The 23,607-nt window shown below is 39.3% G+C and overlaps 1 protein-coding gene across 1 annotated transcript in view; it reads right to left on the bottom strand.

Annotated features, from left to right (window-relative positions):
- Positions 1-10,308: 10,308 nt before the first annotated feature.
- FBN2 (fibrillin 2) overlaps positions 10,309-23,607 on the bottom strand; it is a 292,375-nt gene continuing 279,076 nt past the window's right edge. Inside the window, exons 60-65 of the mRNA XM_064275596.1 lie at positions 23,163-23,279; positions 22,151-22,279; positions 19,419-19,538; positions 14,022-14,253; positions 12,645-12,816; positions 10,309-10,722 (exon numbers count right to left, since the gene is read on the bottom strand). Coding sequence (XP_064131666.1) covers positions 10,348-10,722; positions 12,645-12,816; positions 14,022-14,253; positions 19,419-19,538; positions 22,151-22,279; positions 23,163-23,279 — 1,145 coding nt within the window. The 3' untranslated portion in view covers positions 10,309-10,347. The remainder of the gene's footprint in view (positions 10,723-12,644; positions 12,817-14,021; positions 14,254-19,418; positions 19,539-22,150; positions 22,280-23,162; positions 23,280-23,607) is intronic.

Genomic DNA, 23,607 nt, shown 5'->3' with positions numbered 1-23,607 from the left:
GAAATAGCTTCAGTTTCAAGTTCAAAGGTTATCTTAGGGCACTAATCTCAGGGTTCCTCTAGTCTATATTGGTCCAGTAAGTCTGGACTTTTTTAAGAGTTTGAGTTTTACATTTTTCTCCTGTTCTGTCCAGGACCCCTTATTGTGTCCCTCGTCAGAATGGTAGGTAGTGGTAGCCAGGCACCATCTAGTTCTTGTTTTCTCAGGTTAGAAGAGGCTGTGGTTTATGTGAGCTATTCAGTTTCCTCTTTTGAAGAGTGAGATGGTCAGCTAGATTCCTTGCAGTCTCTCTGGCCCCACAGAGACTGCAAGGAATCACCAGAGTTATAGAAATGACTGAAGCCCCCTGGAGGGATGCTCACATCACTGGCTGTCCTTCATCAACCCTGGAAAAAGACTTAAAAGAGGTAAGGGAAGTGGGTGTATGTAGTTTATGGACAAGATCTAGGCTATAAAAGAGAACTGCCTTTTTCACTAACAGAAAAAGAAAACTTACAGATACATAAACTTTTAGGGACATGGTTGATATCTTTCCTCTATTTTGTTTTTGCTGTAAAACAAATACAAGGACAAAGTTAGGCACATAAAGTAGATAAAAACAAATTTAAAACAGACACTGGAAAACATTTTTTCCTATGCTGAAAATCACTTGTGTGTAGCATAGCCAAAGAGACAAGGGTGAGGAATTAAACTGCCAGGTTACTGGAGAAATAATTAGCTGACATAACTGGCATTTGAAGAAGCTGGCTCTTTAAGATGTGAACTGGCTTTGTTAGGCCAAATGTATTTATTCTTTCAAAAATGTCTTGTGTAATTATTTATTCTACACAAAGCTTCACATACATATACTCAGTCAGTCCATGGAATAGTTTAGCAGAAAACGACAGGAAAAGCAAAGGATGACAGCATGGAAAGCAACCTAATTAATTAAAGTGGCTGACATAAAACTATGGCATTTGATTTATCTCTCTCCCAATTAGCTAGGTGATTTCTTCCCTTCTTGGGGCTATGGGGTATAATCCTTGGGATCATAAATGGTCCCCCTCATCAGAGTTTTCCTTGGTCCTTTGTGAAATGTAAAGAAGAACTAGCTCCTGGGCAGAGCAGACCCACCTTTCTCCTGCATGTGCTCCAGAAACAAAGAGGCCTGGTCTGTGGTTTCCCTCTTCTGGAACTGACCTCAGCACAGCCCTGTCCAACTCTATCCTGTCCAAGCCAGTTCACTCAGAGATGGGGAGGATTAAAAAATAATGAATAAAAGTGGCAAAGTGCTTTGTGAATGATGGACCCATCTTGGTAATAGAGAGTGCCACAGGAGTAACTGTGTTTAATGTACATGGATGGGAGAAAGAAAGATCAAGGAATAAACTAAGGAAAATCTCAGGGTTCCTTCTTCTTGACATCATTAAAACAGCTATTGGTCTGTTGTATGCTCCCATATTCCAAGCCTTGTGTTTTCCATACTTCCAATCCTCACAGAAATCCTAGGCATAGGGTACATATTGGTTAGAGTACTTTGGACGTAAGCAACAACTTATTTTGACAATAAAAGCAACTGATTGCAAGGATATGGGACAGTTCAGAGAATTTTAGGAAAACTGGAAGAACTAGGCTTAGAAAGAAGGAATGGGTCATCTTATGGGATGTAGGTAGCTGAAGCTGATTCATAGTTTTATTGGAGTACTGCTTGGATGAATCATCAATAACTGTTATCTGCTCTTGCATTATTTTGCTTAAGATTCGTATTCCAGGGAGAGAGAATCCAATGACTCAGGGGAGAGTAGAGACTCTTGAAATCCACCAGCATACAATGGTGGCTGTGCAGTCACTCAAAGCAAAATTGGTATGTTGCTACAAAAAACACAGGGAAACTATTCTGGAAATGCAAAAATAGCAGATGTACAGCAAACTGAGACCTAGGAAGTTTAACCTAACTTGACTAGTAACACACAGCAAACAAGTGGCAGAGCCAGGATACAATCCAGTTCTTCCCCCTTCAAAGTCTACCCTCTTTCGATTCTACTATGCTACATGTATGCTATGCTTACATGTGGGCAAGGATCCTGTACACTGTTTTGTCATTGCTTGTGACAAAATGACTAAAATGAAGAAAGGGATGAAGCTGGAGGGTGTGGGGAGTAGATGGGAAGGAAGGAGAAGATCTTATTTCATTAGTAAAACAATTTCCATGAAGCTGCTCTCAAACACCTTTTTTTCTAGACATCCTTCTGTTTTCTTTTTTTTTCCTACTTCTTCTTTTTCTCTTTTTTCTCAGAAGCTCTGATGGCTGCTCTTCTATTTCGAGATGTAGGAGTTTCTTAGGGCTTGATACTGTTTTCTTCATCAGCAGTCACAGTTTCAGATGTCATCCATGCACCAATGACCCCCAGACTCAGATTTCCAACTGCTTCTTGAGATTTCCATGTGGAGCGTTAACAGGACTCTCAAAGTTAACATGTTCATAACAGACTCTTGATTCTCACTCTTCACAATTTCCTAGCCTTTCCCGTATTTGTAATTGGCAGCACAATCCATTCAATTAGTTAAGATAAAAAATAAGTCCTACCAATTTTACTTTTAAAACATTCTCTTGTATTATTTCTTACCCACAAGTCCAAGCCAACATCGTCTCTTGCCTGAACTATTGCAATAGTTTCATCATTCTCCTCTTTCTCTCTTTTTGCCTGCTTGTCTGACTCCCCCTCCTTTACCTCATCTATTCTCCACATGGCAGCCCCAGTAGTATTTTAAAAAGATAATACATGTCAATTCACTGCTTATAACATTTTAGGGCTTCCTATTTCTCTTAGGATAAAGAGAAATACTTTTAACATTTGAAAGGCCTGAAAACCTTGAATTGCGTGGCTTCCCTTCATCTCTCCAATCCTTTTCCCTTTCTCTCACTATGCTGCAACCCAATTGGCCATCTTTCAGTTTTTTATTATGCCAAGGCCTTTCCTATATCAGAACCTTTGCCCACGCTCTTCTCTCTGCCTGGAATCTTCCCGTTTCCTCACCTGAGAGGTCCTGTGTATCCTTTAGGTCTCCTTAAATGTCATCTCAGGAGATCATCACCGACTCTCCATTTGCAGTGGATTCTTTTTCACCTCCTTTCATTCTTTGTTTTTATATTACTCTGATCTTTTTTATTCATTGCACTTATCACAATTTAAAGTAGATATTTATTGTGGTTAAGGGCTTGGCTGCTAACCAAAAGGTCGGCAGTTCGAATCTATGAGTCACTCCTTGGAAACCCTATGGGGCAGTTCTACTCTGTCCTTTAGGGTCTCTATGAGCTGGCTTGAAGGCAATGCATATTTATTGTTACTTGTTTATTGTCCGTTTACTGTAAGTTCCATGATGCCAAGGCCATGGACTTTTCTTACCATTGGATGTCCAGTACCTGGAAATAGCGCTCAATACCTATTTATTGAATATTGAGTGAATGAGTGACTCATGAGCTGTCACCTACAGGATGAAGTCCAAATGGCTCAGTATGGCCTTCAGGGTTCCTCATATCTGGGCCCTACTTGCCTAATAATGCTATCTTTTGCTCTTCATGGTACCATTATTCATATACTATCTCTTCCTTGTTTTCCAACATACCATAACATTATGACTTCCAAAATGTCTTTATGCTATTTATTCTCTCTTCCAAGAAATCCCTTCCCACTTTCTGCCATGTATCTAAATCTTAATATACTTGTCTTATTTCTCTGAATCGATTATCTTTTGGATAGTAAAATCTTCTTAGGACTGGGTAATTAGATTCCCAACAAATATTCATTTAGTCAGCTTCTTCCAAAAATAAGGACCGTGTAACCTCTATGAAGAGGGTGTTATTGCACCTCTTCCTCTGCCTACAACCCTACAGAAGCAGCAGCAGCCTCAGTCCAGGTTTGGACCAGGGATACCCTCATGGAACATATCTGAAACCCTCACAGGACAAATCTAAAACCCTCATAGAACAAGTACAAATTGCAGTCAGCTTTTCCCCACAGCCTTTTCAGTCTACTGTCATCCTGTGTGTGGCCCATGGGCTCCCTAGAAAGGTGCAGAAAAGCCACAGAAATCAAGAAAGTTCTCCTCAAAGAAGGAAAGATATGTCCAGAATGATCCCTGGAAATCGGTTTGGAGGGTTTCCCCAGTAAAATCATTACCATGGAAACCACCCACTCCTTGAATGAGGTCCAGCTTCTCATGGTGGTCCATAAATCTGGACTCTGTGGTGAGTCTGAAAACCCTCTACCTTTTTCCATTCGTTCACTGAACATTTTCTGCCCTTGACTCTGTGAAACTTACTAGAATAACTAAGACATAGGCTTGTCCCAGGTTGAGTTCAAGAGCTGGTACATGATCATGAATCTTAGGGTCCTACCTTGGTCCCAGTGCATAAGTCTGAGGCTCTAAATCCATCCTGCATCGAGGACAGTCTTTGGGGTTTCCTCAATACAGCTGTGCTGGGGTCAGGTAGAGTGGGAGGAAGGAGGTTCACCTAGGAGCAGAAAACTAGGCAGCTTCAGCAGGCCAACGGGCTGCCTTTTCGGCAGGTTTTCAGGTATTGATCACTCACAGCTTCTACTGTTATTTCATTAATGGAACTCACTCATGTAGCAGTAGTTATCTGGGGAAGACTGTTAACATTCACTTTCCCTATAGTTTGCTCTAAAAATCATGTAAAGTGCTTTCCTGTTTTTCTTTGGAAAATACCTACACTACATCCTGACATTTAATCTGCAGCCCTAATGGGGGTGACTAATGTGAGCTGTTGGTTCTTGGCTATTTTGAAAGTAAGTCAACTTAATCTAGTAATATCTTTTTTAGGCTCACAGGAAAAGGAAAAAAAAAAAAAGACAATTAAGCAACACAAGCAACTAGTGTACTTTCCTTAAACATTCTTAGTAAAACAAATGTGTATGTGTTTTTGAAGTTTTGAAGGTCTGGTTTGAATAAAACATTTAACCCTTTGAAAGCTGGCACTGTAGTGTGTATTTAGAGAAGCACAGGATAAAGGTGGGGTCTACTCTGCGGCAGCCAGTATCTTGGCATTCTAGAATGTACACAAATCTCTGGGAGCAGTTACACAGAGGGTGGGGTAGACAAAACAAAAAGCAGTGCTTGAATCGTGCTTGGAAAATATTTTTGGATTCACTATGAGCCAAAACCATAGGAACTGGCCTATATCCTCAGGGTTTAAGAGAGACCCAAATAGACTTACCATGTAGTGGGAATCTGAATAGCACCAGACTGCAACAAGCAGCCAGGGTTCTGGTCTCACCTTAATAGAAACTAGCCATACAATTAGGTGTGTTACAACTCCGGGTCTCAGTTTCCTTATTTGTAAATACAAGTAGATTTCTAAAGGCCTTTCTAGCCCTGGCATACCAAGCCATCTGAAAAGGAATTAGCAGATGTCCATGTTCTCCTTCATATTCAGTTTCCTGGGGGTCTGGGTAGATATAAGGGCTCTGGTTGTGTCTATAGCTTGGGTTTCTCCAAGTGTAGCCCAGGATTCTGGTAAATGAAGAGCAGTGTGGAAATTCTGAACACAAGTGGCCACACCAGGAATTGCAAAGATTCCCTAAAGGTGCAGACCACTTAGGAGACACATCCTTGATGCTATTTATTTGGGTGTGGTCTTATAATTTAGAGGTAAGGCAGTAGTTTCAGGGCTGTGCTTAGGAAGGAGGATTGTGTGAATATGTGGACTCATTCTCCCAGTATTGGTAGTAAGGATCCCTGGTGGTGCAATGGTCAAGCCCTTAGCTGCTCCCATCAGCTCCTCCACAGGAGAAAAGACCTAGCAATCTTATCCCTTAAAGATTACAGCCTAGGAAACCCTATGGGGCAGTTCTACTCTGTCCTATAGGGTTGCTATGAGTTGGGATCGACTTGATGGCACACAATAATGATAACAGGAGGAATAGCAGCTGACAGTTACAAAGTGTTTGCTATGTGCTGCACCCTGTGCTAAGAGCACTACTTGTATTATCTCATCCTATCCTCTCAGTCACACTGTAAGCAAAGATCATTCTAGGACAGAAAGCTAGACTCAGAGAGGATTCATAACTTGTCCAAGGAGAGGGAATTCAAACTCAGGGCTGTGTGATTTAAAAGCCTGTTCCTTTTAACTATAAAGCAATACTGTCTCAATGGTTGAATTGCTGAATTCAGTGAGCTGTACATTTTATTTTAGGACTCCTCTTATATACTGAAAGGAGCCCTGGTGGTGCAGTGGATAAGTGCTCGGCTGCTAACTGAAAGGTTGGTGGTTTGAACCCACCAGCGGCTTTGTGGGAAAAAGATGTGGCAGTCTGCTTCTGTGAAGATTTACAGCCTTGGAAACCCTGTGGGGCAGTTCTGCTTTGTCCTATAAGGTCATTATGAGTCAGAATCAACTTGACGGCAGTCAGCTTAATGGGTTTGTACACTGAAGAGATTTTCAAGGTGAATTAGGGTCAGAAATAAGTTCTTATTAAGCCAGCAAATCATAACTTTGTATGTATTTGAGAAAGTAAGCCTACTAAAAACAAAATGGTGGCAGAAGAGATATCAAAGGCAGGCTGGGCTGAGACTGCAGACATAGCTGTCACGTTCACTTGCTGCGGAGGGCACCGCATGTCCCACTTTTCCTGTTTCTTCAGAAGTAAAATTTTCTTTTTTAAACATCGTGGTATATCCCAACTTTCCCCAAAGGATTTGTCTTCGTATTTAAACAGTTATTGGTAATCCCATCAAGGCCACAAAGATATGTGATTTAGGCTCTTTCCAACACCTTGGGGCATGACAGATATTGGCTATTTGAATAAATTATATTCTCTTGAGGACTATTGTAAATTAGGAGTACAAATGGGCCACAAATGGCATGAAAAAGAATGAATGGAATTCATGTCTTTTGGAAGAGAAGGGCGACTTTCAAATTTCCAGTCTATTCTTGAGGAACGTGAAGAACATTACTGAAATAGTAAGTTGAATGGTATAAATTGCCATTTTACAGGTCAAACATGACCATGTATCAGCCATTTCACATGGTTCCGTTTAATATATGAATTAACTTGTTTCCAGTGAAGCGTATCAGTGAAGGGTATCAACATAAAGGTTTATAGGTCTCAAAGAGACAGATAGTTCTAGAATTTTTAGTTGTACTTCCCACCCGTCTACCCCAAGAATTTGTTCTGTGAACCAAGAAGGCAATTAAAACAAAACCTTACAGTATTTAGAAGGGGAAGGTTGTATGAACAGTCCTGTTTAGTATTCCTAGGTGATAAGGGCAGATGTTTGAATTTAGTATAAAATTTAGTATGCTAACCTGAGTTATTTTTAATGTCCTTGTGGAAACGTGACCAACTATCACTCACTGCAGCTAAGCAGCAAATTCAAAAGGTACTAAACAGGACTAAATTTTAAAAAAGCTCTAAACCTAAATACAAATGGAAAGAAAGAATTCATGTCAGCTGGAGACCAAACTGTTGCTTATTAATACCCATACTCTCTGGATTTGGTTCATGTCTGGGCTTATGCTACACTTTTGTGTTCTGCAAGGTATTCTATTACAGTGTTCCCAGTAGGGAGAATTGCAACAGAGCCACCAGTGATGCCCAAGGACGTTCCTTCTGTGAGGAGCATCTTGAAGTGGCAATCTCCTTCCAGTACAGACCGTTCTGTGTAAATCCCCAAACAGTCTTATCTTTACTGGTGTAGCTTCTCAAACTTACCCCAAAGCAGGTTAATACCAAACTAAGGGTGTTGTTGCTCAATATTCAAAGCTACAGTCAAATCTGGTTCCAGGTAATAGATCCCAGATGAAACTGAATTCGCATGTTAAGTTTTAAAGAACGCCCTGAGGCAAATACTTTTCTTACTCCATGTGGCTCAATTCTGATTGGCAAGAACAGCAGTAAGATTAGTCATAATATTTCCTTGTTTTCTTAATCCTTGGATACAAAATTTAAGCACACAAATTCTTAAACCTTGCATTGAATTAAGTTCTAGGACTCTCAGAAACATTTCTGTCCTAGTTTCAGCAGTGTATCAAAAGACAGTTCAGGTTAACTTGTTTTATCTATTCACCCTCTGCTGAGGAATCTTTGTAACACTGCAAGAAATGAAAAGTTTTGGGTTATTTTTGGTGAAGATGTCATTTGGTCTGGAGGGTAGGCCTGATGTGTGTTGTAGTTGTTGTTATGTGCCATTGAGTTTTCTTAGAAGGGACCCTATAAGATAGAGTAGAACTGCCCCAGAGCGTTTCCTAGGCTGTAATCTTCATGGGAGCAGATCGCCAGGTCGTTTCTCCCACGGAGCCACCGGTGGGTTCAAACTGTAGACCTTTCAGTTAGTAGCTGAGTGCTTAACCACCGCACCACCAGAACTCGTAGGCACTCTTGCTTAAAAACTGAGTTCAGGAAAATTTCCGCCTTTAAGAAGGAAGACACTAAAAGAATACGCCACTTCCTCGCAGTGCTTTAACGTGACGGCACTCAAAGCACAAAGTACATGTGAACTGAAACAGTTCTTTGACGTCTCTAGTACGATGGGTCTGAGGCGGCTCAGAATCTATGAGGAAGTGAACTATTACCTGCCTTAACATATTACTATGTTCTATTTGAATATAACTTTAAATTATGATCTCCAATTGAACATTTTTGCTTACTTCACAGATTCAACAATGTTCCCTTGTTTTCCCATAAATGTGCCTGCCCCTCTGTCTAGCACTTTCCTTGGTCCCTGTAAGCAATGCCCCTAACCCCTCCAACAAATACAGCAGGGCTATAGTCCCATAAAGCTCACAGCCAGAAAACTACCCCAAAATAAGCTTTATTGCAAGAAAAGTGTCATATTTGATACACAGACCTACAAAAAACAAAAACCAAAAACCATAAGTTTTTCCTCATAAACACTTGATTACAAATTTACACTGTTTCTTTTAGTTATTATATATATATATATAAAAAAAAACAAAACACTGGATATAACTGGTTACTAATCTTTGGTCAGCATGGGGGTGAGAGGAAGAACCGGGAGTCTGCATGTGCTTTGGCCGTTTCACATATGAGGTTTGGGCACTGGTCCAGGGACAGGTTCTTGGGTGGAGAAGAACACAGAGACATACCCTTATTAGCACGTACTGGTACAATATCTCTTTAAATGACTAAAGCAAACTAAACATCAATTCATTGTACAAACATCTTTCATACACAATAGGCTATGATAAAATGAGGCATATGGTGTATAACTACAGTATTAATGAAAATTCTAAAAAAAAAATGGATTTTAAAAAAAAAACAACAAATATTCCTTGGCTGCACTGCATGATTTGTTTGCACATATGGCAATCCTGAAATAGCTTGAACATAGTAAATGCACCATTAATCTAAGACAGCACCAAACACTACAGAATGCCAGGTGTTCCTTTTCAAAGGAACGGCATTTCTTCAGCTGCCTACAGTACCACAAGTACGTAGAGCACCCTGGGTAAGAATGAGGTGTTGTGGGTAGCACATGTGGTTCCTTGAGGTTATGAGAAGGAAATACAGTACAGTTTGGCCTGCAACTCTAATGGTCTCACAAGCAGTCAAGGTATTTTGCTACAGTGGTTGTGTTTCATCTTCCGTTGCCTGGTGTGTCTGGTAAAGTGAAATATTGTCACAATGAGCTGCTCTGGCTTTGATCTCCTTTATAAAGGATCTAATGACATTTATGTCTTTTAAATTACTGATTACACTACCCATTCAGCTCTGTGAGGCTTTCTTTAAAATAATCAGATGTATACCAGTTGGATGACTGGCAGAAAACCAAAGGAAACATCCCTTGAATCTACTGAATTTGTTTTAAAAGCACCTCTAAAAGAAATAGCTCAAATTTATAAATCTAAAGAAAAACAAAGCGAGTTTCCCTTTTTGTTTACATAGTTTGTTCATTTCTCCATATATTACTGCATTAAAAATAAATAAACATCTATATTTTTTTTTTAATTAGCAACTATAGCAAAATACCCAAAGTGTTACAGACTGCTAACAGGAAAAAAAAAAAGCTCACATTATTTTTGTGCATTTAGTGCCATATGCTGATCTCTTGAACATTTAGGTTTTTTTTTTTTTTTTTAATATATTTAAAGTGAAGTTATATAAAAAATACAGTAACCATGGTTGCCTTTGTACTCAAATCTTTGGCCACACTAGAGTCAAAATTATCCCTCCCCATGAGGGTCAACATTCTGAAGTCTGCGACAGGGAGGAAAGAAAGAAAAAAGTCTTTTTTTTTTCCTCTTTAAAATAGTCATTGACTTCTCAAACATGGCTGGAGGCTGAACGGGCTGGGATTTGAGCCTGGAACCAAGTCTGTAAGGGGTTAAAAGAGTTGAATTTGCAGCCTCATTCTGAGAGCCTCCCCAAGCTCCCCTAGGAGGTAGTCATCCTCATTGTTGTCTTCCAGTTTCTTAAGTTCCTTCTTCTTGTACAGAGGGATGCTAGTGATTTCCAGTGTGTACGTGCCGGGCACAAGCTTCTTCTTGGCGGTGTGCAAGTAGCTGAGCCCACTCCTTTGGTGGATGCGGAAGATGCCATCGTCATTCCCCTGGGAGATGACATAGCGGATGTGGTTGTTGAGGGGCTCAATGGCAGGCATGAGTTCAAGGATGTGCTCCTTAGAGCCGAGGCCAGAGACGTTGAACTTCATTTTGACGGGACTGTCCATGTCGACACTCTCTAGGCTGATCTGTTTCACCTGGAGAAAGAGCAAGAAACTATTTGGGAAGAGTTTCTACAGAGCAAGAAGAGGCCTAGAAGGGGATCTGCTGCTGGGGCTACAGTCACAGTGACAAGCTCCTGCTTTCTGCACTCTCCTTAGGAGTAGTGGCAGTTACTGTAAATTCCTGTCAGCTGGGAGAAAAGTTCAATTCCATAGAAAATGCCCTGTAAATCTTTATGACTTCTCACTCAGCCTTAACCAGGCAATTAAAATTACAGGACCAAGCCTACAGAGAGTGTTCACATTTCAAGTTTTTTTTTTTTTTTGATAAGTTTATGGAATGTCACGCTTACACTGGAAAAAAAAAAAAAGAAAGAAAAAGACAATTTAGGAGAAGACTGTAATTTCTTTGTTGAAGTCAAAAGAAGTGCTGCTTTTGTTCAACAATAAGGATTTAACCCAGAGGGATCTTCATTCTGAAGCTTGGCTTCAGTTTACAACGCCCACAAACGACAGGATGCTACTGCAAAGCGTCTCATTTGCAGAGGATCCTCAGGGCTCCGGTTTAACCAGCTTTGGTAAAAGTCAGTGGGGCAGAGCCCACCCAGATAAACCATATCTGACTGGGTCAGAGTGATGAGAGGTTTAAGAAATATTATTTAGGTAAGACGGGCAAAAAACAAAACAAAATATTGTTTCAATTGGGCCTGTTAAGGGAAAACTTGGCTACGGTGGCCCAGAAGTGTCCTCAGCATGTTGAAGACAGATTGGTGTCTGAATGTATCCCAGTGGGAAGGTTTTATAAGCAGAACTTCTGGGTCTGTAGTCCTGAGTTATCGATAAATGTTTCAATTGTCATATTTAAACACCAGTTTAAGTACCCTAGTCTGCTTAAGGTAAAAGTAACATAGGATTATTTATTATTACAAAACTGAACCGTAGACTTCGTGATCACAGAAGTCTTATTGTATAGATAAGGAAACTGAGGCCCAGAAAAATGAAGTGAGGTGCCCAATGCACACAGCCAGTTAGTTGCTGACTAGGTTTCCTGGTGGCAGGATTTCTCAGTAATATTAACTGAAGAGGGTGGTATGTGATTAGTTTCAACATCTCTAGATATTTGATAATAATTGTGACATGCAGTGACCATGGGCTAATATATGCCAGGCACCATTTATATGTGTCAGCTCAATCCTCCCATCAATCTTTAGAGATAAGCATTATTATTCCCATTTTACAGAAGAAGACAGGTAAAATAAACATGCCCTATGTAATATAGGTAATAAGAGGGAAGGGCAAAGGAATATGTTCAAAACCAGGCAGTCTGCAGCCCACTCCTTTAACTACTCTGCTGAAATGCCATTAGCTGAAACACAAGTAGCAGGCAACTCAGCTTTTCCGGCCCTTGTAAAACATAAGACAAATCTTGTCATGGAAAAAACAGCTATCTTATAAATTAGTCACGGAATATGAGACCCTAATTGGCTTAAAAAAAAAAATTGGCTTACATAATGAAAATAAGTATCAGCCTACTGTACTACAGGGTCTTTATGAGTCGAAATCTACATGATGGCAACAGGTTTACTGTACTATACATACATTTATAAAAGAAAACTGGACAACTTCAAATAATTTCATTTTGAATCATTTCAAAATAACTATTTCCTGGATGGATATCTTTTTGCTCTCTGGCACTTACGGAAAACTAAAAAGAAAAAAAAAGATCTGAAACTGGAAAGGGATCTTAAAGCCTTTCTCCCCAGTCCTTGGGTTCTGAGGAATAATTTAACTAATTTTAATTTACTTGTCTTTCCCATACTGCATCCATCAACTTATTTGTTGAATTTCAAGATAGTTTTTAACTTTGCTGAGGCTCAAAACTACCTCAGGGTTTACTGTACAGTATCCATGACCCCCTAAGGGTAGTCTTGTGGCAAAACAAAGTCAGATTGACTCACAGCAGTTGGTGCAGATTCATGAACACTTCTCTTCTGCCGGCTGTCTTTCTTTGTGTAGCCATTAATTTTGCACTCATAGCATGCTTCTGGGGACAGAGCGTTTTCCTCATCAACCTCTGTATCCAGCGATAGGTACTGCCCTTTGTTAAATCCCATTCCTGAGACACAGTGTCTATTTGTAGGGAGAAGCAAGATATTGTTACCTCATCATTGATCGTGACTAGAGTTTTCCAGTGATAAAGCAAAGATTTTTCAGAGATAAAAAACCAAGAAAGCAAACTCTAAGCTTATAAAATATTCTCTGTATTCTTTTTGTTCAACACTCAACATATGAGATTCCCCCGCTACCTTTTTTTTTGAAACAGCAAAATTCTGTGAGCCCTGGGTTTCTCCAATTTTCAATCTGACTGAACCACCAGAATGTAGTTAACTCAAGAAAATAAAGACAGAGTATCAATTTCTAAAGAGAATGCTGAGAGAAGTTCTGTTGTTTCTCAAGCTTGAAACCTGTGTTTGCTCCCTGCTTGAATAACTGAGATTTTCTGAAGTCATACTTTCATTAGCGAAAGTGCCAATAGGTTGGCTCAAAAACGACCCTTGCCTAGACTGAGCCTTTTGTTTTAAGTAATATCTTATACCAACGTTGGATAGATTGATTCTGGAGCTTCAGCACCTGCCTCAGGCACTGCCCCTCCGGAGGAAGGGGGCCCTGGCTGCATGTTCCCTGCCTGCATGCCACTGCGCAGTAGCTACTGTGATGGTGAGTTGCAAGTGGCCGCTACCTCAGCCATAGCAGCTAGAACCTGAGATAGCTACACTTGTGAAAATGTGATTAGTTAGAGAGAACCCAGCCTCAAGGAGACAGGGTCCCATGCTGAGGGGTGCCACAACGACTAGGCAGATCCTCTCTGCAGTATAAAGGCTAGATGAGCGAAGAGAGGGCCAAACTCCTGACAAAATCAGTAGAAGAAACTGGGACGAGGCCATTTCCACTTCAACCTCAGAACCCAGCTATCTGTGGCAACATGTGAGCCACATTTTTAAATATCTGCTGTCTCTGGTCTTGAGAAATCTGATTAAATTAACTCAGGCCTTTACAAAGGGGAAAAGAATAGTATTTGGATAAAGGGATCAAGTCTTATGCTAACCACAAAGGAGGTAATTCTAGTCCATGTACACAGTTCATATGTCTTTCTTGGTGCTGATTCCAATACCTTAAAGAGCTGTGATCAACACTTTTGTCTCCTGGGCTTTTGAACACCGTAAGCTTTCCTGCAGGATTGGTGGCCAGGCAGCCTGAGCCCAGAGAGGGAAGGAACCGCCGCCTTTTGGGATCACCCATTCCTGCCCACAGGGAGGTTGATGGGGCTGCCTTACCCTTGTCCCACTCTGTAGTACCCAGGTGGGCAGCCACAGAGGTAACCCCCCTCTGTGTTGGAGCAGCCATAATTGCAAGGGTTCTTGGAGGACGAGCACTCATTCACATCATGGCAGGCACTGGATAACTGGTCAAAGGAGAACCCCGAGGGGCAGGCGCACTTGTAGCTCCCCAGGGTGTTGTAGCAGGAGGCAGAGCCACAGGCATTCGGGTTGGAACATTCATTCTCATCTATTAAAATGAAACAAACTCTTACACAGGTAAGGTGGCAACAGCGTAAAGACCCAGTCTCAAAGCACCTGTGATTTTACAGGGAAACAACTCTAGCACTGTATTTAAGTTTTTTTTTTTTTTTACTGTGATGGGTGATTTCCAAATGGTATGAAAAAGAAAGCCCCACAAATCTTCCTCAATTATGGTTCTAAAAAAAACATTGCCCTTAGCCTAATATATTCTATTTCTCCTATGTTTCTGAACAGTATTGAGTACACTGGCACTCCTTGGGGACAGGTATTTTCCGTTTGCCTACAGAACAACTCTTTTGTTCTCTCAAAAGATGGTTACCTCATAAACGTAAATCTGCGGCAAATCCACAGAGACAGAAAGTAGATTAGTGGCTGCCAGGGGATGGGGGATGGCTGCTAGTGATTATGGGGTTTCTTTTTTGGGGTGATGAAAATGTTCTGGAACTAGACAGTGATATTTGCACAACCTTGTGAGAATATACTAAAAATCACTAGACTATAAACTTAAAAAGGGTGAATGTTATGGTATGTGAACTATATGTCAATTTTAAAAAAAGTCTGTTTGTATCATTCCCCCAGTAAATTCCAAGGCCTGCATTATGTATAAATTAAAACAAAACAAAACAAAACAAACCCGTTGCTGTCAAGTCGATTCCAGCTCATAGCTGCCCTACAGGACAGAGCAGAATTGCCCCACAGGGTTTCAAAGGAGTGGCTGGTGGATTTGAACTGCCGACCTTTTGGTTAGCAGCCTAGCTCTTAACCACTGTGCCACCAGGGCTCTGCATTATATATGGGAGGAAGTATGTGTCTATGTATATATATGTGTGTGTGTATATATATATGTATATATATATACGTATATATATATGTATAAACCCTAAATGAAAATAATAAAAAAGTTATTAAATTGGATCTATTTCTAACAACCTGGTCCAGTTTTAACTGCTTAAGAACCTGCCTGTGAGACAGGCTTGCATTCAGATACCAGGCAGCTTTTGCTGTTTAATAACTAACACTGTATTGTACGTGCCTGACAGCAGGAAAATTATAGGTTATATTTTCAGTTGCTATTCATTTTTGATAAACTCAGAGCCTGATTATGCTTTTAGCTTTGGAGATTACAGTTTTGCTCTTAACTGTCTGGTTGCTACATCACATGTGATTGTCTCCTTTGTGCTTTATTTTAATCCAGATTTCACCCTGGGCACTAATCACATCTGTTCCACGGAATTTTTCAAATTCCTGTGACTCCATATGGAGCGCAGAGAGTCCATTTACCTAATATATGACAAGTATATGTTTCAGCCCATATGGAGGATAGGATTTGCAACAAGGTGTGCAGCTGGGACCCAAAGCCGAAAAGGCAGTGCCTGTCTGCATTAACTCAGTAAGGTTATGGAAGATGCAGACGGGATCTGAGGGAAGAAGCCCCTCAGACAGGAAATTAAACTCTGTTAAGTATAAGACAGAGGTTATTGAAAAGGTAGATGTTATTTAGGTACATATTTGTATCATGATTAGAATTTCAGAATCGAGTCAGACCTATGAATGGCAGAATTCTTAAATCACTGAATGTAGAATCTACTGTGATTACCTAATCTGTGAAAATTCTTAAACCTCCATTAGATGCAGAGGAAGTACATGAATTCTTAGTAACTTGGCTACATATGACATAAATATAACTGTGGCTTTATTTCTGTACACCCTAGACTTGGAATTCTGCCACCGACGCTCATCTGCCTTTATAATTAGATCTGGCTTTTATATGGAGTGTTTCACTCCTAACAGGGAATCTAAATCAGATCATAGTTTAACAAAATGGTCATGCCATAAATACAGCAGTAGACATTGTGTCAAGTAGATAAATTACTAGGCAAAACCAATTAATTAAATAAATTACATTTAAACATACCACTTACAAAAATATTTTAAAATACGTAATATTTTTGGAAGCTATGATATACTTCATATTTATAGGCTAAAAATATACATAAAGGAAAAATTTTACAGGCTTATGTAATCTCACTTTTAATATATGTTCTCGTTTGACACGTATTTTGAGCTGGCTTAGGCCTCACTAAGTCAAAATTATTTTGAAAGGACACAGAAGCAACTGGAAGTTACTACTAACACTAACAAAGGCTTCACATATTAAGACATAATGTTTCTTCATGTACAAGAAATAAGACATTTCAATTTTCAATGATTATAAACCTTGAAAACACCTGAGAATGTTATCTATATCTGTAGGCTCTGTACTAGAATGCTACAAATTACCTGTGGCAACTGGCTGTGGTATTTCTTAAAGTTCTGGAAACTCTTAAGGTTCTCATTTGAATTAAAAGCTTTCCTCAACATTAACATTTACAGAGAACTTTTATTTTTCTTAATTTGACAGTGATATTAATCATATTATAGTTTTACAGTATAATCTTATAGTGAAATTACCTGATGAGTTTAATAGTTTTGATCATGAAATAGGAGACCCCATGTAAATCTCTCTGGATAATTTGTTTTATAGTTCTCAGACTGAAGATATTCACATATGCAGTGACAGGTAAAAATGAACTGTGGCGCTTTAATTTCCAATTTGTCATATTCTTGTTCTTCTGCTAACTTGTTGCTCTTATTAGTTCCGATGGCTCGTGTCACTCTATTTCTTAGGTGCCGTCAAATAGATTCCGAGTCATAATGACCCTACGGAGTCCCTAACCTGTTGCCCGTTGAGTTGATTCCGATTTATACAGACCCTATAGGACAGTCCTATAGGGCTGCTATGAGCTGGAATCTACTTGACGGCACTGGGTTTATAGGACAGAGTAGGACTGCCCCATAGAGTTTCCGAGGAGCGCCTGGCAGATTCTGACCTTTTGTTTAGCAGCTGTAGCACTTAATGACTACCCTACCAGGGTTTCCATGGAGTCCCTAGGTGATGTAAAAGAGCTCGACTGCTAGCTGAACAGCTGGTGTTTCGAACCTACCCAAAGGTGCCTGGACAAACAGGGCTAGGGATCTGCTTCCGTAAGGTCACAGCCTTGAAAACCCTATGGAATAGTTTTCCTCTGCACTCATGGGGTTGCTATGAGTCGGAATCGACTCGACGGCAGTGGGTTTGGTTTTTTGGTATTCATGGGGTCGCTATAAATTTCTAGGGTAGTTGACACATACCTGAGTTAAAATTCCTACCCTGTTTTATGGATTCAAGGCAAAAAGTCAACAGTTTTACTAGAGATTAGCTTGACTCCTTAACGCTGCACAAAAGAATCATGAACCTTTTGAAATAAATCCCTGCTACATCTTCCTCAGGTGCCTGCTACTTAGTTAGAGGCATCCATTTTATAAGAGCAAGCTTACAAATTAATACCAGCAATTAGTGACATTTGCCTACATGTTTTTAGCTTTGGACTTATGTTTGAACCTATTCCTCTGTCCATGGGGTCTCTTCTTATTATAGCTCACAGGGCCTCTGGCTGGATCCTGTGTCAGTTCTGTGGGGGCAATGCAACACTAAAGTGCTCACTCCAGGAACCCCACAAAAGGAAACTGGGATAGAGGACACTGCCTTTGTTTTAAGTCAGACCACTCCAAACAGAGCCTCCAAATTTAGTGAAAACCTGCACAGCTATTTTTGCACTAGACATTTACAGACAGAAACTTCAGGAAACTTGAAAACTTGGAAATTCAGTCGATACTCCCAACACATTCCCATTTCCACCTACGATCACTTTAAAAAGAATTCTATTTTGATCTGAAACAATGTGAAATATTAGAGAATTAGTCTTTTGCTTTAAGTTCCATAGTATTCAAAAACAAGAAGTCCACTAAGCAAAGTAGTGGGCCTCATATTTTACAAACATTGCATTATATTTATACAAAGTTGTTTCACGTTATTTTAACAGCTATTTGTGAAATACGATTGCCAGTAGTCTAAAGTGTGTTCCCACACTTTGCCTCTGTTTATGAATCCATAAATCAGGGCCTTAGGAGTTTTGCAACATTTTGTTTCTGTGAAGAGAAAAAGAAGTAAATTAAACTTATGGAATTATTTTGACTGCCTAAGTCATCATTTTGATAATTCCTTAAAACTTTGTTCTTCATGCTTACTTATGGTTTTTACATTTCCCCACCATGTGTGCGTTAAAGCATCCGTCCGTGACCTGGAACAAGGCCACAGCACTGTTGTGAGCTTCACAAAATGAGTTTCTCTCCTTTGAAACTGAACTTGATTTTCTTCTCAATACACTAACGGCATTAGAATTTTCTTTCGAGAAGGCCACAAATGATAAAATTAAGTAGTGGATCACTCACGGCAAAATATATGAATGATGTGTGGTGTGATTTAAATCTCTGCAGAGAAACAGGAAGCACCTTGCCATGTGTCTGCAGGACCACTGTCCCCCTCTCCCTCAGATATGCCAGTGTCTAACATCACAATGTGTTAGATGGTGTGTCTGTGAAGTGGATTCAGATGGAGCTGAGAAACTGGACATATGCTAAATAAGTCAGCTGGCTATTCAAGTAGAGAATAGTGTTCTTTCTGATCCATATCTCCTTCGAGGGAGAATTTCATGGATATTATCAATGCAAGGAACAGAAGTGAATTCCTATGTATCTTATTACTGTCTAGAGTTGTCAACAGTATTTGCTGTAATTAGATACTTTTTCTACCTTAAAACATTTCACATCCTTCATTAAATCTGTGACTGGAGAGCAGAGATGGACTGTCCTCATTAAGTTGATCTGAATTCCTTTTAGGTTTGTATGAGGGGATGGATGGGTAACCCTTCAACTCCAAATCTAATGATCTCACGTTACTGCTAAAAAATGGCTGACCTTGACAAATGGAAATGATGATTCTTGACATCATCTTCAGAAACTTAAAAATTACAGGTAGCAGAAATCTAAAATTATAAAAGCTATACTGAAAGTACCTTTTTGGTACTTAGACTTTTCTTATCATCGTGTATTTTCAAACCACACAAGTGAGTAGACTAGTGTAGCACATGGGTCCCCATGCGTCAATCTTAAGCACTGGATTTAAGTTCTAGAATTCTGAACTTAAAAAGTTGAAAGTTCAACCTTTATTATTTGTTCTTTTTACCCAGAGATACTTTAAGTTCAGAAAAGCGGCCTCTACATAGTTCTCACCAACACACTGATTCCACTGGTAATGCTGAATATATCCTTGAGGGCAACCACATCTGTAGCTTCCCAGGATGTTTTGGCAGCCGTGTTGGCATCTATGGTTTCCATCACATTCATCAACATCTGCAAAAACAAGCCCAGCAAAAGCCTTATGTAACCTTTCCTCTACTTAAATGCATTTCAAGTACAGCTTAGGGTAGCTATTATCAGGGGAACAAACACACACACAGATGTTGTGATTTTTCCAAGTCACATGGTTATTAGCTAGTGGTGGTGTAAAGAGCTGTTCTAAGAAACCACCTCATTCTTGTACTGTCCAACAGACCACGCCATGTCAGTGCTCTAAATAACATCTTAATTTCAGCAAATCAACCATAGCAGCAACCACTAATGTTGTGCATTTTGGGTTGATTGACTGCATATGATATCCTTATTTGGTAAGTGATATAAATATATTTGTATTACCTATTTCAGAGATTCAAAAGTGATTGACATGCAATCCTTGAGTTGGGGAAGATACAAGTATACAAACAGATACCTAAGTTTTACAATTGTTTTGCACGCAAATTTTTTTTATTACCACTCAAGAATAATTAGATGCAAATTCCTTTTAAGTATTTGAAAATGTTATTTTTAGACAAGATGTACTATTGTTACACATATGGAATAATTTCTTTGTTCATACATGCATGCTCTTTTGGAATGAAAACTGAGGCTTTGAAATCTACCCATAAGGAGTGAAATAAAATTGGCATGTCTGATGCATGTGTACCACATTTATATGGACAATTAATACATGGCATCTTATGTGGATGTCATGAGCTGAACTCACACATGGCAAACAGCTGTAGGCTCAGAGTACTTTGAAGGTCTCAGTAACATCAAATATGATATAAAAATTAAATTTTACATCAGTTTTTTCTTAGCTGAAAAGAGATATGTATAAAAGTCTCATAATTCCTATGAAGAACATATTAAATATTGTTTTAGAATTAGAACTATATGATTCTAAAGAATCCAGTCTAAGAATAAGTAAGGAAAGGTGACTAAAAAGCACTAAAAATACAAACTGCAAGACCATATAAAAATATAAAGGAAATGTATATAGTCAATCTCTGCCATGCATAGTTTGTTGTAAAACATACAAATCCTAAAACATTTATTTATCTTATCATATGCTAGCATTTGCAGTATAAATAGTGAAGAACCATATAATATTTTATCAGTTTCAGGCAGATTCTTATTTTGTTCCCACTTACATTTCCTTTGGACTTCACAGGAAATATCTCTTGCAGGGGAGACATTATAGGAAATACCAATAAGAGGGAAGAGAGTGAAGCAGGAGCCTTGGCCCACATAAAATGGAAACGGCCATCAGTTTTCACCATTTCTCCAAAATGATAGGTTCTCTTTTTCTACTTAATTTTTACATATTTAGATATGGATCAAAAATCCAATTTTTTTTTCCCCAGGTATACTTGTATGCTTCTGTAAACCATATTAGGCACAGAATTCTTTTTCAATCTCAATTTTTTTTTCCAGATCAGTAATTAGGTAAACGGTTCTGTTACTGTAAAAGTTAACTCGTAATCATAATTTTTTTCTATTGTGGTGTAAATATGCACACCACAACATCCAGAAACACAACTTCTACATTCACAACTCAGTGACACTGATTACATTTTTCATGTTGTGCCACAATTATTACTACCTTCATCTAAAATATCCCACCACCATTAACAAACTCAATATCCTCCTCCCCAAAAAAACCTCCCCATTTCCTGCTCCCTCCTGCTTTACGTAACCATCATAATCTTTGGTTTCTATGTATTTGCTTATTTCATACAAGTGAGATTTATACAGTATTTGTCCTTTTGTGACTGACTTATTTCACTCAGCATAATGCTTTCACGGTTCATCCATGTTGTGGTATGTTCTGGGTCATATGGTAATCCTATGTGCAACATTTTGAGTAGCCACCATCTGTTTTCCACAGGCTGTACCATTTTACAGCCCCACCAGCAATGGATGAGGGGTCCAGCTTCTCCACAAACTTGCCAACATTTGTTTTCTGTGCATTGCCATTCTAATGGGGGTGAAGTGATATCTCATTGTGGTTTTTATTTGCATCTCCCTAGTGGGGAGCCCTGGTGGTGCAGTGGTTAAGTGCTCAGCTCCTAACTCAAAGGTTGGCGGTTCAAACCCACCAGCAGCTCTGCAGGAGAAAAGACCTGGCAATACGCTCCTGTAAAGACTACGGCATAGGAAACCCTACGGGGCAGTTCTACTCTGTCCTACAGGGTCACTGTGACTCAGAATCAACTCAACAGCACACAACAACAATGGCTAATGACACTGAACCACCTGAATATCCTCTTTGTGGACTGTCCAGTTGCCTTACTCATTTTTTGATTGGGTTGTTTGTCTCTTTGTTGTTAAGTTGTAGAACTTTTGTATATATTTTGGATATTCAGCCTTTTTCTGATTTACGGTTCTCCAATATTTTTCCCAATCTGCAGATTTTCTTTTCACTTCATTGATAATGACAGAATTTTTATCTCATCACTAAATGATGCCTCCAAAATGATATATGAAAATTTAAGAATAAAAACCACTGGCTTGGTCATATTTTATCAAATACGTTTTTTGGAGATGATCTCAGTTTCTCATTTAGTGGTTTAGGCATTTAAAAAATTTAGTTAGCCTTGTTAAAGATTTTTGAGAAATAAACTCACCTTCACAGTTCAGTCCGGTGGCATCAAGAGAGAACCCTCTTTGGCATTCACAGCTGAAACTTCCAGGGGTGTTTTGACAGATTCCCTTTGCTCCACAAAGTGAAGGCTGAGACCCACATTCATTGTTGTCTACGGCAGGATGAAGGAAGGAGAGTGTCAAACTTTCCAATTACCACATGGCTTTAATTTCACTGCATGAAGTAAAAACTGAAGTATGAAAGCCTGATTTTCATGATGTGAAAATAACATTTTAGGGAAGTTCATGCTAGAATTCACAGTCACATTAAGAGCAAAAGAGGAAAGAAAAAGAAAATTTTAAGAGGTTTCAAGTTAGGACATATGTTGGGGCAACTATGGACGTGATTTTAGATAATGCAAACTGAAAGACTCCTAATATGTATGTCGTCTCCAACAGGTTGGCATGTTCTAAATTACGGCAAGCCTTTAATAGTATTTTATCTGCACACAGCTGGTTATATTTAGAATGCAACATAAAGGAATATGCCTACTGTGCATATGCTTGGATTATACATAATCTCTCTTTCGTTTGGATATTGCCCTTTTTAAAAAAAAAGTCTAAAATACTGAAACAGTGCAATACGTCTATGTTGTCAGCAACTTTTCTGGATCACTAATTATGAGGTAGTGGTTTTAAATATAGGTTTTTGTTGTTGTTAGTTGCCACTGAGTTGGCTCTGACTCATGGCAACCTTATTATGTATAACACAATGAAATGTCGCCTGGTCCTGCGCCATCTGCATGATTGTTGGCATGTTTGAGTCCATTGTTATGGCTACTGTGTAGTTTCCTTCAACCCAGGGAGCTCATCTTCCAGCACTATGTTGGACAGTATTTTGTTGTGCTCCATAAGGTTTTCATTGGCTAATTTTCAGAAGTAGATCACCAGGCCCTTCTCCCTAGTAATGGGACATTATTCTGTATATCATTTTAAATACAATTTTTCTGAATCTACCAAAAGTCTGTACAATTCTCATTTGTAATTTTGACTTACCAATACAAGCTGTGTGATGTTGTGTAAAACCAGGTGGACATTTACAGGTAAATCCCCCCAGGGTGTTGACACAGAGGAACTGGCAGTTGTGTTGTTTGGTTTGACATTCATCAAGGTCTGAAATTAAAGAGAAGCCAACGAAAATCAGAGCAGAGTTATCTGTCCCTGTATCCATTCTTATGAAGCCACAAAAAAATTTTGCTACTGGGAGTATTTCGTCTAGATTTTTGCTGAAAGCATTAGAGCTTTCCATAAACATTTGGCAAGTGGTTTCTTTTCACAAACACTGTGGCTACTCTGATAGGATGGCTCAGGCCACACATAACACACAGGTTTTTAAAACACTGAATAGCTGAATCACAGTGGTTTCCACAAAATGTTCTCAACGCTAATATCCAAAGGTTATAGTTCTTGCAAATAATGAAGTTGTGCACATGGCCAGTTA

This window comes from Loxodonta africana, chromosome 2 (genome assembly GCF_030014295.1).
Source record: "Loxodonta africana isolate mLoxAfr1 chromosome 2, mLoxAfr1.hap2, whole genome shotgun sequence".
In the NCBI taxonomy this organism is placed as follows: Eukaryota; Metazoa; Chordata; class Mammalia; order Proboscidea; family Elephantidae; genus Loxodonta; species Loxodonta africana.
Note: the sequence above shows the minus strand (reverse complement) of the source record. Positions and strands in the feature narration are given on the sequence as shown.